This window comes from Thermobia domestica, unplaced genomic scaffold (genome assembly GCF_964235325.1).
Source record: "Thermobia domestica unplaced genomic scaffold, izTheDome1.hap1.1 HAP1_SCAFFOLD_563, whole genome shotgun sequence".
Lineage (NCBI taxonomy): Eukaryota > Metazoa > Arthropoda > Insecta > Zygentoma > Lepismatidae > Thermobia > Thermobia domestica.
This window is the reverse complement of record NW_027656273.1, coordinates 2,845-16,653: the sequence shown is the minus strand read 5'-3', so window position 1 is coordinate 16,653 and position 13,809 is coordinate 2,845. Positions and strand designations below refer to the sequence as shown.

The 13,809-nt window shown below is 34.0% G+C and overlaps 2 protein-coding genes across 2 annotated transcripts in view; one reads left to right on the top strand and one right to left on the bottom strand.

The window, feature by feature from the left end:
- The window catches only part of LOC145677042 (uncharacterized), a 26,702-nt gene extending 16,318 nt beyond the window's left edge, over nt 1-10,384 (bottom strand). Inside the window, exon 1 of the mRNA XM_081747737.1 lies at nt 10,238-10,384. Within this exon, the coding sequence (XP_081603863.1) occupies nt 10,238-10,257 (20 nt within the window). The 5' untranslated portion in view covers nt 10,258-10,384. The remainder of the gene's footprint in view (nt 1-10,237) is intronic.
- Nucleotides 1-13,809, top strand: part of LOC145677043 (uncharacterized) — a gene marked incomplete at its 3' end in the record, with an annotated part of 25,382 nt that extends 11,573 nt beyond the window's left edge. Inside the window, 1 exon segment of the mRNA XM_081747738.1 lies at nt 13,635-13,809. Within this exon segment, the coding sequence (XP_081603864.1) occupies nt 13,635-13,809 (175 nt within the window).

Below are 13,809 nucleotides of genomic sequence, written 5' to 3'. Positions count from 1 at the left end.
TTTTCAATAGAGTATGTATGTATCTAAAATGGATTCTGCACAGCAAAATATACAAACTGTATAATGAAGTTCGGCGTAGAGCATTCATGGGTAGACTTTCTATTGGACTGCGACGAGCTTCACCATCCAGTTTGTATATTTAGCTGTGCAGAATCCATTTTTGAGACATCCATACTTTATTGCAAATGTCACTTACACCCCTTTGCTTCTCGCCGCCTCATTTCGAGAACGCCCCCCCCCCAACTCACATCAAAGGTGTGAAAAAGACGTGATTTACACGTGAAAATCACGTAAAAAAGACGTGATTTACACGTCATTTCTATGACGTGTAAAAGACGTCATAGAAATCACGTCATATTCTATGACGTGTAAAAGACGTCATAAAAATCACGTCATATTCCCGGACATTTCCACGTGGGAAAAGACGTGTAAATCACGTCATGTTCGGTGTATTTTACGGTCTTTTACACCAAAAAAACCACGTCTTTTCGACGTCGGTGTGCCGCTTGGGTATAGCCAAAGTACTGCCTTTAAACTATATTTAATTAACTCCAGTATTATACAGTACTTTATGTCCTTCCTTCGAATCAAAATTGTTCAATTCATCCTAACGGATAACGCATCACGTAGCAGCACGAATTTATTAAATTATCCCGAAATTTAAGTTTTACTACTTCTTGTTTATTATCCAATATATTCTGCTTGGACTGTCATTTTAAAAACAGAATATAATATTCATTATCTTAAAAACTAGGATTCATTTTTACTACAATAAATTTTGTTTCAAATTGATCAAATGCTTATTTACCGCTCACATCTACGTACTTTATTGACACTTTCTAACCCGAAGTTCCTGAACCTTGTGGTGTGAGCTACGACTCTTGTGTTTGCTATAAATGGTCTCAGGTTGGATTACCTAGTAAGTTAGATTCAAAGTCCGATGTTTCGCATAGTTCGCGTCTCATTTTAAGTATATTTAGTTTCTTATACAAGTTTATAATATCGTAATACAGTACCGTATATAAGCATACATCTAGTGTCGTAACTAGGCAGGAGCAACTGGGACAGTGCTCAGGCATCCTCACCCATAAAGGCCTCGGAAAACTAGTCCGGTTTACAAAATTTCTACTCTCAGAATTGAATAACGGATAATACGAAAGAATTTGAAAAATTTAGTGCTATAATTTAAATAAATTGTCATTGATACTGCAAACCTATATGTTTGTATGCTAGAAAAATGTCTCCCCTCGTTGGCGACGAAATCAGCTTTGGGGGCCAAAGTGTTATTGTTACTCAACTAAATAGGACAAAGCAATAATTTGTTTCCTTTCGTAAATCTTATTTCACTCTTCATACAACTGTTCGCAGTCGTTTATGAGAAGTATAAAACAATTTAAAAATGAAATATTTTTTATTCTGCTTTGATTAACCATAGAATTTCAATGATATCATGCAGAGACGTAAGCAGAAATTTATTTCGAGGGAGGTGGTCCAAAACTTTTCGGGGTAGTTCAAATTCAATATGAAGACAAAGTGTATTAAAATTTGTAAAATCGCCCATAAAATTAGGTAAAATTTACAGAAATGTCGGGATTTCAAGGGAGGATAGAGTTTGGACCCGCAGGACCTACCTCCTGCTCATCCCTGATGTCATGTACCTTTTCATTTCTACACATGTGGTCTGCAAATAGGGCTACTTCAAATTCGCTACTTATGGAGCATAGACACACTACTTTTTGATCTTCGGATATGGTAACAATGACTAAATGATTTAAATCAACACAATGTTAAGTACCCCCCATTTGGTCTAGCGGCTAGTACTCCAGACTTTGGTTTGCGTGGTACCGAGTTCGAATCCCTGTGTGGGTACAGAAGAACGACCGACACGTGCTTCAGATTTCGCTATCATTAGTAACTCCACGTTCCTTTTAGCCGCCCTAGCATAATTAGAACTTTTTGTTAAGCCCGGTTTTAATCTAAAGCATACACCAGACTTAATACATAGGCGGAACAACTTGTGTTACTGAAAAGGTAACAGTTATATTTCATTTAAGTAACAATTTACATTAACATTTATTACTGGAACGAAAACTTTGACATTAATATTACAAGTAACCCAAAAACTATGACAAACGTCGACTTTTGAAAACATTTTTGCATCCTAAAACAATTTACGAGTAATTTGAAAATATTTTGCAGTTTACCTACGTTATTTGTACTATTTTTCTATATTTAGAATAATATGTAGCAATTTATTTAAGTGGGGAACACTGCTTACAATAATGTAAAACTGCGATTTGTTGTAATTTAAAACCACAAAAAACTATTATGGTAATGCTATAGATGCAAAGGAAAGCAACAATCATTATAAAAATTTAATACAACTACGTCATTTTAAGCAATATAACAATCACTACCCTTATGGTTTGTAGCTCTAAAACGGTTTGAAATAACAATTGTTATACGTAAATGGTATTATGATCATTTCAGTCTTTTGGAAGCATCTACATGATCATACGTGATATGTTACCACGTTTTCGAAGTAAAGTCTTCAAAAAAAAAGTTAATTTCACATGTTTTGAATTTTTTTTCGGCCTATGCTTAGCAGAAGGGCTATAGCTCTTTTCTCTAAAAGATGTTACAATTGTGCTAATTTCTGTTCACATTAGGTTAGTTTAGGGTAGGTTAGGTTAGTTTGGGTTAGGTCCGGTTCGTTTTTGTTAGGTTAGTTTATATTAAATTAGTGTATGGGTCTAGCATAATTTTCCAAAAAAGAAAAAAATGAAAAATAAAATACATATCCATGCCTCGGGATGTTTTTTCTACTTAGGTATGAGGATAAAAAGAACTAGTACATAGTTGTTTAAATTGGGGAAAAGGAAAAGAAACAATAATAACTTAAAAAATACCCCCCTTTTTTCTGATCGTTCGTGTCCAAATTATCTTACGTTATCAAGTTGTACGATAAACCGATTTGGAATGATTTTTTGACACATGCATACCAAAACCTATGTAAAATTTGCGATAATCCTTTAAATTCTCTTCACACAAATGGTTTTTACAGATCTGTTGACCCATTGAGATGTGCTTGCAGATACTTTACTTGCACCATATGAACTTCAAAAATACTTTATTTCCTATATTTTTTCCAAGTTTAAGTGACATGCAGTAAGCTGGAATGAAGGAGTAGATTTTTTTAGTAACATTTATCGTTATGAAATATAAAGTAATTAACTTCATAAACTTCTTTGTATTGTCCTAATTTACGTAGATTTACTTTTTGTACGTCGCTGATTTCATAATGATGTAAACTTTGGAGTAATACCACACAGACATGTTACTATCCCTAAATTTGTGACGAAATTGGGACTCTAATACCAAGTTTTTTTTCTTTTTTTACTTGTAACTATCATCGTGACTCTCAACGTCGATTACTTGCAATACAGGTACAACGAGAGACAACAAATATCGAAGTACGCCAATAACCAACACTTCCTAGAAATATCATTCTTAGTTATAATGACAACCGCAATTATCAATAATGTAAATAAAAAATTTAAACAATCTTCCTGTTTCTACTGTAATTATCAGATTATCACATACCTATGCATTCGATTATGCTCCATGAAACATGAACTCTTGTTCTGCCGAACACTAGTAAAAAGAGAATTTATGTTCAGAAACTTATATAATATAAGTGTCCATTTTATGATAGTTGCATGGTCACCCACAGCAGGTATACATATGCAAACCCTCATTTGTTTTCTAACGGTCATCAGTTCTTTAGAGTACATGTTAAGACATACAAATTTATTTCATATATATATATATAGAGGAACTGTACCAAACCCGGGCCCGGGTCCATAAAGCGGGCCCCCTCAATTGCTGCTCCGGGTATTGGCGTAGAATGCTAGAAATAAGCTGAATTGTAGTTTAACGTTACTTTGCATGCAGCGCTAGTTCCTGTGTTGATCAGTTAATCCTTTGTTCTGCAATCAACATCTGACGAGTTTTCATGCAGTGGAAAGTTTTGAAGCTCCGACGAGCAAGCATTGTTTTCCATAGTTAGTAAAGAGATAAGTGAGCCAACTATGTATTTATTTAATCTTAATGATAAGAGGTATGTTCTATGTAATTAGCTAGTAATTTAGACGTAGGATTGACAAATTATTTGCAGCGAAAGTAAAAACATGTATGGTCGTAAAGTGGGCCCCCTTGTCAATCCTAAAGCGAGCCCCTACTATGTTGTGCAAAAGTAAAAGATATGTTTCATACCAAATTCTCATAATTCGTGCAATTTATCTACAATTTTAAAGAGGACCAAAATGCCCAAAACAAAGCTGAAACTAATAACACAATATCGTGGTCGAGGGCATGGCAGTGTTAAGTCATTATCAAGATCCTATGATCCAGGAAAGTAAAAGACAGCTGAAGGTGAGAGGAAGAGCCAAGGAAGACGATTCTGATTGTGGCTCAATCTCTGATATAAGGAAGCATCAACAATATTCTCAACTTTAAACGTTCCACCTGGGAAAACATCGTCCACGGATGACGATGCCACATGCATGTTCTGCACTGAAAATTTTTCGAGTTATACGAGAGTTGAACTGTGGGTCCATTGTGTCATGTGCTCTTAGTGGGCCCATGTAGATTGTGAGGAGACTGGCAAAGTCATTTATATTTGTGACTTTTGCCAGTATTAGCAATCTTAACTTTGTGAAACATTTCATTTATCACGTTTAATTTGGAATTTTTGGTTCTGAAGTTTGAGGATTTTTTTTTTTTTTTTTTTTTTTTTTTAGGATAAGTAGGTTGGAGAAAGAGAGATGTTTAGATTTCTTATTTCTACCAGTAGAATATTGAATATTTCAGTTTTGAAAGTTTCAGTCTTCAAGTTTAGTCTATATGAAAGATTGTTCTGGAGTTTAAAAAAGAAATAAAAAAGACATTTTGATTTGCTATTTCCGCCAGTAAAATGTGGAATATTTAAGTTTAGACATTTTCAGTTTATAAGTTTAATCTATTTGAAAGGTTGTGCTGGAGTTAAGAAAAATATTTTCAGATTGCATTTTGGTCACTAGAATGTGGAATATTTAAGTTTTAAGTTCAATTTTAATGTGTTCTTTACTTTTCGGAATTTGTTTCAATTTCTTCTAATAATGTCTTTTAAACATTCATATTTCATTTTAATTCAATCCCCAGTGTTTAGGATGTTGTTTTTAGCTTAAATACGTAACTCATTTAAAGTAATACAGGTTTTCGCTTTGGGTAATTTATCTAAATTTAAAGGGGCCCGGTTTTGGAACAGTTTTTTCGAATGCCGAAAATGCAGTCCATATGAAAATCCATTTTTTCTCAACCCATTTTTGCCTTGATTGTGATGGGAAGAAACAAGCAAAACAATTACATATCATATTATTTTCAGCCTGAATAGCATTTTTTTCTGATTGATACTTTCTTAGATATATGGAAAAAACAAAATGGGGGCCCACTTTTGGTACAGTTCCTATATATATATATATATATATATATATATATATATATATATATATATATATATATATATGTTACATACTACACTGCTATATACTTAAGGATACATGTATCGAGACCCTTCTCATTTCGAATTTAGATTTATTTAATCAAGCTTCATTTTTCTAACGGCAAGTATTTGGAGATACACTATTCTTTGGCAGGGGTAACAGCGAATCTGAAAATGTAGGGGATGCATGACGTCACGCCGTACCCATGCCTATACTTGCCCATTATAATTTCTTTTAAGGAATTGGTGGACGCCACAGTTATTTTCTGTAAGTGAAGTAACGACGTTCGCCTTAACTTTTAGGGGGAAAATTTAAACCTCTCTGTATTCCTCTTTTAGGATGGATACTTTGAAAAATCATTTGTTAGTCCTTGTTTTTGTGTTACATGTATTATTCTCTTCAAATAAAACGTTCATACCTATAGCAGTTGCCCTGTGCTTTGATGAGTCACCCACTTCTACACCTTTTGTTCACATAAATCATATGTCGAGTACATAAAATTGTGTGCGTGTTCGCGACTGCTCTTCTGTGTCGATCTTTGACTCACCTCCTTCCTCCTTGAGAGACGTTCCTAATTTCCATGGAGAGCCGTGCTTACCGTCGTCGAACAAGACACTCCACTTGGACGTGTATGTGTTTGTGTGTGCTCTTTTTACTTCTCATTTCTTTCTTTCCTCTTCTTCTTTTTTATCGGCTTTTCTTACCCTTGTGCCAGGAGCGTACTGGCCAGGCGGTAAAATTAAGAAATTTCCCGGTGGGCCATGGACAGCGAAATTTTTAGTGGGTACTCGTATCGCAAGTAGCGGTATATGTACCAAAAGGCACACGTCACGCATTCCTTGTATACGGGAGTAACGGACTGTATGATAACTAGACTTCGGACCGATATGCACTAAAAAACGGCAAATTATGCATGCAAATATGCGCTAAAAATCACGAAAACATGCACTGAAAATATGCAGATATGCACTAAAAATTGTAAATATGCACAAATCAAAAGCTAAAGTTAAATGAGGAATTTCATTATCTTCAGAGAAAAAAATTGTATTACTTGAAATACATATACTTGGTGTATAACTATGATGCATTCATGCTACAATACACAACTGTGTAGTTTCCGGAATTGTAAATCTGGAAATCTGGAATCAAAATTGTAAATCTGGAATTCGTGCGACGTTGTTCCCAGGAACACTTTATTTACATTAAACAAGAATTTTATGCATAGATTTTTCGCGTCTATTGAATGTGAGTTTCAAAGAAATGCTTGTCCGATTGGTCTTGGTGGCTTCTGTTTCGTTATTGAATCAAACAGCTCAAATGCACTACAAAGTCCTAATTATCGCTCTTGTAATCTCGTTATGATCTTTGAAATAGAACAGAAATTAGTATTGATAAACGAAAAGTCACTTGTAATGTTTTCAGCTCTGCAAGCGTACAAGGCCACTTGAACACATTTTGTTTCTTCTAGTTAAAAACAGTTCACAGCCAGTACCGTATGTGAAATTAAAAAACATCTCCTTTTATATAGACCCCTATATATATATATATATATATATATATATATATATATATATATATATATATAGTATGCAAATAAAAAAGAATGCGCCAAGTATCTGAGAATAAAAATAAATATACTCAGAGGAATAAATAAACATTTTTGGCTTAAAACCATATAATGAAACCCGCCTAATAAAATTGAACAGGAAACGCAAAAATTTCCCTTAAATGTTCTAGAGTTAACGGAGATAGATCTGTGCTTAAAAACTAAACAAGGCACATACATACAATGGACATATATAGAATGTACATAGGCCTACCGTATTCAATTACAGCATTTATTTATGCTACGAATTAATACACATAAAACTTACAGTGAAAAAAAAAAGCCTACATACGGTTTCAAAGGCCAAGACAAAAAGTAGATGCTATGCCCTTCTCAGCGCTCCTCTTTGTACTACTGGATCCCTTTTGATCTATTGTGTATATTGCCCTAATTGTTCCATGTCTCTAGATCAGCTAGAGAACGAGTTATTGGTATTTGAAAATAACTATGTAAATTGCACTTCGTTCAAAAACTCGCACCGTATCTAGGGCCTTACATGGCAGTGGACTAAAGGTTAAATGTGTAGAGTAATAAGTAAACGAAGACCTTTACAAATAACGTAGTTCATATACCTAACCTCTCACAGAATGTCTAAAAGTTTTCTAAACGCTGCATTCCGGAACTTGAAAAATTCCGTAAAAATGTATTTTAACATTCATTGTTCTCAACACAGGTTCCGCCTAATCAAGAGAATTTAAAATATTTTTTTTAGCTTTAACTTCATGGGACTGTAAAATATCTCCAATTAAAATAAATTTCCGTTTAATAAGGGGTCTGTTGAAGGCAATTGTTACTGTATTAAAAGGCTGTATTCAAAAACTTTATGTTCTTGTTTAAAAGAAAATAAATTCACTTGAAATTACTTTTTGTATCCAATTATATGTAAACCCTAGAATATTTTATTCTACCGTAACATTCTCTGTTTCAAACAGCAATAATTTACACTGTATAATATTGATACTTTAAATGGAATAAAGTGATTTCAGCGAGACACGGAGCATGAATGGGAAGAAGATAAAGTTCTCGAAGACATAACAGAATACTTACAAATAACACTTCCGAAGTGTAACATTCCGATTTTGATAAAATTTGGCAGGTAGATACTGCACATGAAATAAACGAATACGTGTTTTTTTTAATTTTCTGCGGAAAAACGGTTTTAGGGGGAAAATCCCTACCAAAAATTTTAAAAGTGGACGCCCGAACGGCAAAAAAGAAGTGAACCGAAGTCAACAAAATTGTACACACATATTGTAGACATAAAATAAGGGAATACGTGTTTCGTATTTTGCTGGAAGAAACGGTTAGGTGGCGTACCGACCCCTCCGAAGCTTTTATCACGAAATATCAAAAGTGCTAGTAACAGTATGTCAGATGTGTGTAAAGGACGTGAAGAATTACAACGAACTTTGTGTATGTACAATAGTCAAAAAATAAACGAATACGTTTTTTTTAAATTTTATTTAAAAAAACGGCTTTAGGAGATGGGGGCAAAAGCCCCCATCCAAACTTTTGAAATGTGAGGCCCGAAAGGCCAGAGGAAGTGAAGCGAAGTGAATGAAATTGTGCACAGATATTGTAGACATGAAATGAGGGAATATGGGTTTCTTCTTTTCCTGAAAAGAAAAAAGAAAACAGTTTAGGTGGGACACAGACTCCTCCAAAATTTTGATCGTGAAGTATCAAAAGTGCTAATAACAGTATGTCAAAAGTGCTTAAAGGACATGAAGAATTGGAACGACACATTGTGTAGGGACAATACGCAAAAAATAAACGAATACTTTTTTTTAATTTTCTGCGGAAAAAAGGATTTATGGGGCAAAAGCCACCACCCAAAATTTTGAAACTTGGGGCCCAAAAGGCAAGGAGAAGTGCACCGAATTGAATAACATTGTGCACAGATATTGGAGCCTAGGGCCCATCCGAAAAATAGTAAATATTACCGTAATAGCGCAGGAAGGAGTGGACCAAAGAAAATGAAATTATGTGTAGATATTACATAGACCCTATATAAAATAAGGCCTTTCGTATTTCTCTAGTGTCCCTATCCGTTTTGCATCAAATTTGGCATATCAACAGCAAACTGGAAATAAATCGATACCTGTTTTTGTTTATGCGGAAAAACATTGTAAGAGTTAAAGGTGCCTCCTGAAATACTATAAAATACGATATACTGTTTGTGCTTGTAATTGGTCTGCCAAATTTGAAGAAATCGGATAGAGGCACTTGTGAAACACGAATGGCCACATTTTACATATCCAATATCTACATACAATTTAATTTGCTTCGGTGCACTCCTTCCGCCACTCAACAGTTTTTTTTTTCTTTTCAGGAAAATACGAAACATGTATTTCCTCATATTGTGTCTACAATATGTGTATAATTTCGTTTACTTCGGTTCACTTATTTTTGTCTTTCGGGCGTCAACTTTCAAAACTTTGGGTGGGAGCTTTTGCTCTCCTAAAACAGTTTTTCCGCAGAAAAAAAAATTATTAGTTTATTTTTTGCGTATTGTACATAAACAAAGTTTCGTTGCAATTCTTCATGTCGTTTACACACATCTGACATACTGTTACTAATACTTTTGCTATTTCGTGATCAAAGGTTTGGAGGGTGTAGCGGCAGTCTTGTTACCAAGTAATCCACTACCTATGAAAGGGCATTTTAGGCTTCCCCTTAATGCGGAATAGATTGGGCAAGTAATCCTTTTTCTTGGAAATTATAAATCTACTTCAACTCGAACAATTTATTATATAATTTCTTCAATATATATGTAAATTCAACAATAACAATATAACTGTGCTAACACAAAACAACATTGCTCAATATTAACTAGAACCCTTTCCCTTTTTAAATGGTAGTCCGGAAATTTTCATACATTCGCATTCCACTAATTTTATATTCCAAATTAAATTTACTGGTTATACTTTGAAAGGTTTGATATATCAAATATTTACACAAATTGAATTTAATCCCCAAAAATAATTTATACATTAATCTAGTGACAAAAGACATACCACTCACCAAAAAGTTGTAACAGTTGGGCCGAAATGGAAAGAAAAAAAATAGATTAAAATTTAGTACTTACAATTTCCTGACGAGCTGCATATCAATGGCACTTACATAAATTTACAATATTATTCCGGCTACCTTCCGTATAGGAGCACTAATATCCAATCACTATACCGAAATCACATTTAACTATTTATCAATTTAACGGACACAATTTCTAGGCTCCTATCTCTGCTTACCTCATATTCCAATCTAATGGAAACGCAATAAGTACGAGTAGATTACAAAAGATAGATGGCGTTTTAATCACTTCGAACAAACGAATATCGGAACCCTGACATTGACCTACAGAGCCAATGTTTCCATATACAAGTTTATTTAACTAATCAGCTGATCGAGAGTTTTCAAGTTCTTGATTTTTTTTTCTTTCTTGAACTTAAGAGAAATGTCTCAAGGGGTCCGTGTCCCACCCAACCGTTTTCTCCGGGAATATACGTAACCCGTATTCCCTCATTTTCCGTCTGTAATATCTGTGCACAATTTCATTCACTTCGGTTTACTTGTTCTTGCATTTCGGTCATAAGCTTTCAAAATTTTGGGTTTTAAAAGCGATTTCCGCAGAAAAAAAAACACATATTCGTTTATTTCATGTGTAGTATCTACCTGCCAAATTTTATCAAAATAAGAGTGTTACACTTCGGAAGTGTTACTTGTTAGTAGGAAAGTTCCCTTTAGAGAAACCGAGGTACGTATCAAAGCAACACAAGCTTATACTTAAATGCTCTCATAAACTCCTTACAGAAAAACTTAAGAACTTATCTCGGAAAGTAACTGCTGTGACAAGTTTTAGATTTTGTAAAGCAAATATTTTAATCAAATTAGAGCTAATTTTAATAAGGGTTGTTTCTTTCTTTCTGAAATACATTTTTCAACGTTTTCTTTGGAATGAACTCTGTCGAATATGAAAACACGTACACACACATCTGGGTTGTTTCATTGCTGTATAAACTCCTTACCAGACTTGAAACTGCTGTGAAAATATAAGAAGGCAAAAAAAAAAAAAAAAAAAAAGTGCTGCTGAAGTTTGAGCTTTTGCTGTCGAACAAAATAAAAATTACCTCTTCTGAAAACTAGCTTACTTACTTTGAAAATATTATTTGTTTAGCATACACTTTGCAAAATTGTTAACGTCTCTCAACTTCAATCCATTGTTTCAAAAGATAACTTCTAGAAGATTTTTCTGGACCATTTAGTTGTAGTGCGACATGTTTGTCCAATTTTTGTCAATTTTTCTCCACCTAAGAAAAAAAAATGTACTATTCAAATTAACAAAAGAGAGCCATTTCAAAATTTCGGCCACTTCGATCACCTAGTGTGACGCTTTCAAATTCGAAATTTAACTTGCTCAGAATTTTGACCAATTTACGTCCATTTTGTCCACCCAAGAAAAAATTTTGTTCCATTGCATTCTAATGAACGGGGGGGGGGGGGGCATTTCAAAATTTGTGCACTTCGATCACCTGTAATACGACATCTTCAAATTCGAATTTTAATTAGCTCAGAATTTTATTCGATTTCCGTAAATTTTTGTACCATCAAAAATTTTGTACCTTTCAAGTTGAGAAAGGAGGGCCATTTCAAAATTTTGGCCACTTCGATCACCAGTAGTGTGATATCTTTAAATTTGAATTCTAACTAGATTTGAATTTTCCCTATTTTTTTTTTAGATTTTTGTACCACCAACATAGTTGAAATTCAAATTTGAAAATATGTCACTACAGATGATCCAAGTGGCCAAATTTTTAAATGACCGTCGCTGATTTATTTCAATTCTACAAAATTTATTCTTCGTGGTACAAAAATGCTAAAAAATTCTACACAATTCTGAGTTAATTAAAATTTGAATTTAAATATGATCGAGGTGTCCGAAATTTTGAAATGGTCCTCCCTCGTTTATTAGGATGGTACAGGGTTTTTTTCTTGGGTGGTCAAAAATGGGATAAAATTCTGAGGTAGTTAAAATTCAAATTTGAAGATGTCGCACTGCAACTAAATGGAATTTTTTTTTTTTTGGTATTCTTATACTGTCACAGGACCACACAATTTATGAGATGGGTGACGTGGAAATTTTATTGTAGTTGATTTGACACCGTTATTTATATCTTCTTTCAAAAAGGTGACAGTCTTGCATCATTACCGGAAGCATGAATCACTCACCCCTTTCTTCTTCTCCTTTCATATAACCTTGGAAGATATTCTAAACAACAACAATGAACCATTTCAAGATCTTGAGTCTATATTACAAACTTGAAATTCCATTTATGAGGAAAGTTGTTGGACGTCAAAAATTTTCAATTTGGTTGTATCTTTACATACGCATTTATATGCATTAACGACATAAACATGCACTTATCTCCAAAATATGCACTATAGAACTCTGCTATTTTATTTCAAAACACCTCAAACAAATTTCTGTTTAAAGAGCATATCAATATCACATTAAGAAAAAAACATGCAAAAATGCAAAAATCCGAAGTCTAATGATAACATATCTAGTACCAGCAATACAGTCAGCTAATATCAGACCAGATTTGCCAGCTCATTATGTTGCGAAAAACAATTTCACATTTTTCGGAATTCAACCCTTGAAATGTTTATGGTTTCCAACTCAGCTTCATAATTTTGCTAATATAAAGTTCTCAGCTAAATTCAAGACTCAAATGATGCCATAACTTGAAATTAAATAATAATTTACATCTCACAGCACCGTTGTTTTCCGTATAGAAAATATACAGGGCCTGACTAAGACCATTGGGGCCCCTGAAGTGGGAAAATAACAACAGGGGCCCCATCAAAAACTTTTAGGATTGACCCTTTATCAACGCGTTCAAAAGGGTCCATGAATTAGATAGGAGTGACTCATGTAATATTTTATGGTAAGAATTTTGTCAGTAATTAATGGGGGAGAAGGCAGTATGTATATGTGAGTGGCCCCCCCTAGAAAGTACCTTCCCGGTGGGCCCCTTGGTTGCAGTACGGCCCTGCCTTGTGCTAAAATTTCATACATGTGCAACTTTCACCATATGCTCATTCGGGGGCTTAGACTTGGGACCATAAATGCTGCTATACAACATTCATTACTTCTGATCGCAGATTTGAAATCTTCAGACAAATTTACATGCGGATGTGAAATTTAAGCTTCATATCTCTTATGGTGACTAAAATGAACAATAAAACACAAAATCAGCAGTTTTTAAGTTTTGACTTTTAGTCTTAATTGCTAATTATCTATAAGGGCTGGAAAAAATTTATTTTTGGAAATACCTATCGCAAACATGTCTTTCAATGTACAATAAAAGACACCATGAATTTTTAAAATGCTTTTACTTTTGGTTGATTTGAGATAAATTGGCCCATTAGTTTTTCCTATTTTAATTTTATTTCCCTTATTAACAACTTTCTTTTAATTACAGCAATTACCTGTGACAAGTCTGTTGGAAAACTTGCAGGACATGATGAAGATTGCCACGGAACATCGTTGCAAAGTCAAAATTGTGGAACCTCCGCCAATACCGAAATTATTTAGTATAAGCATCTACCAACGTGATGCCGCGACTCTCAGAAAGTTCCTTGAACACGTGTCATCAC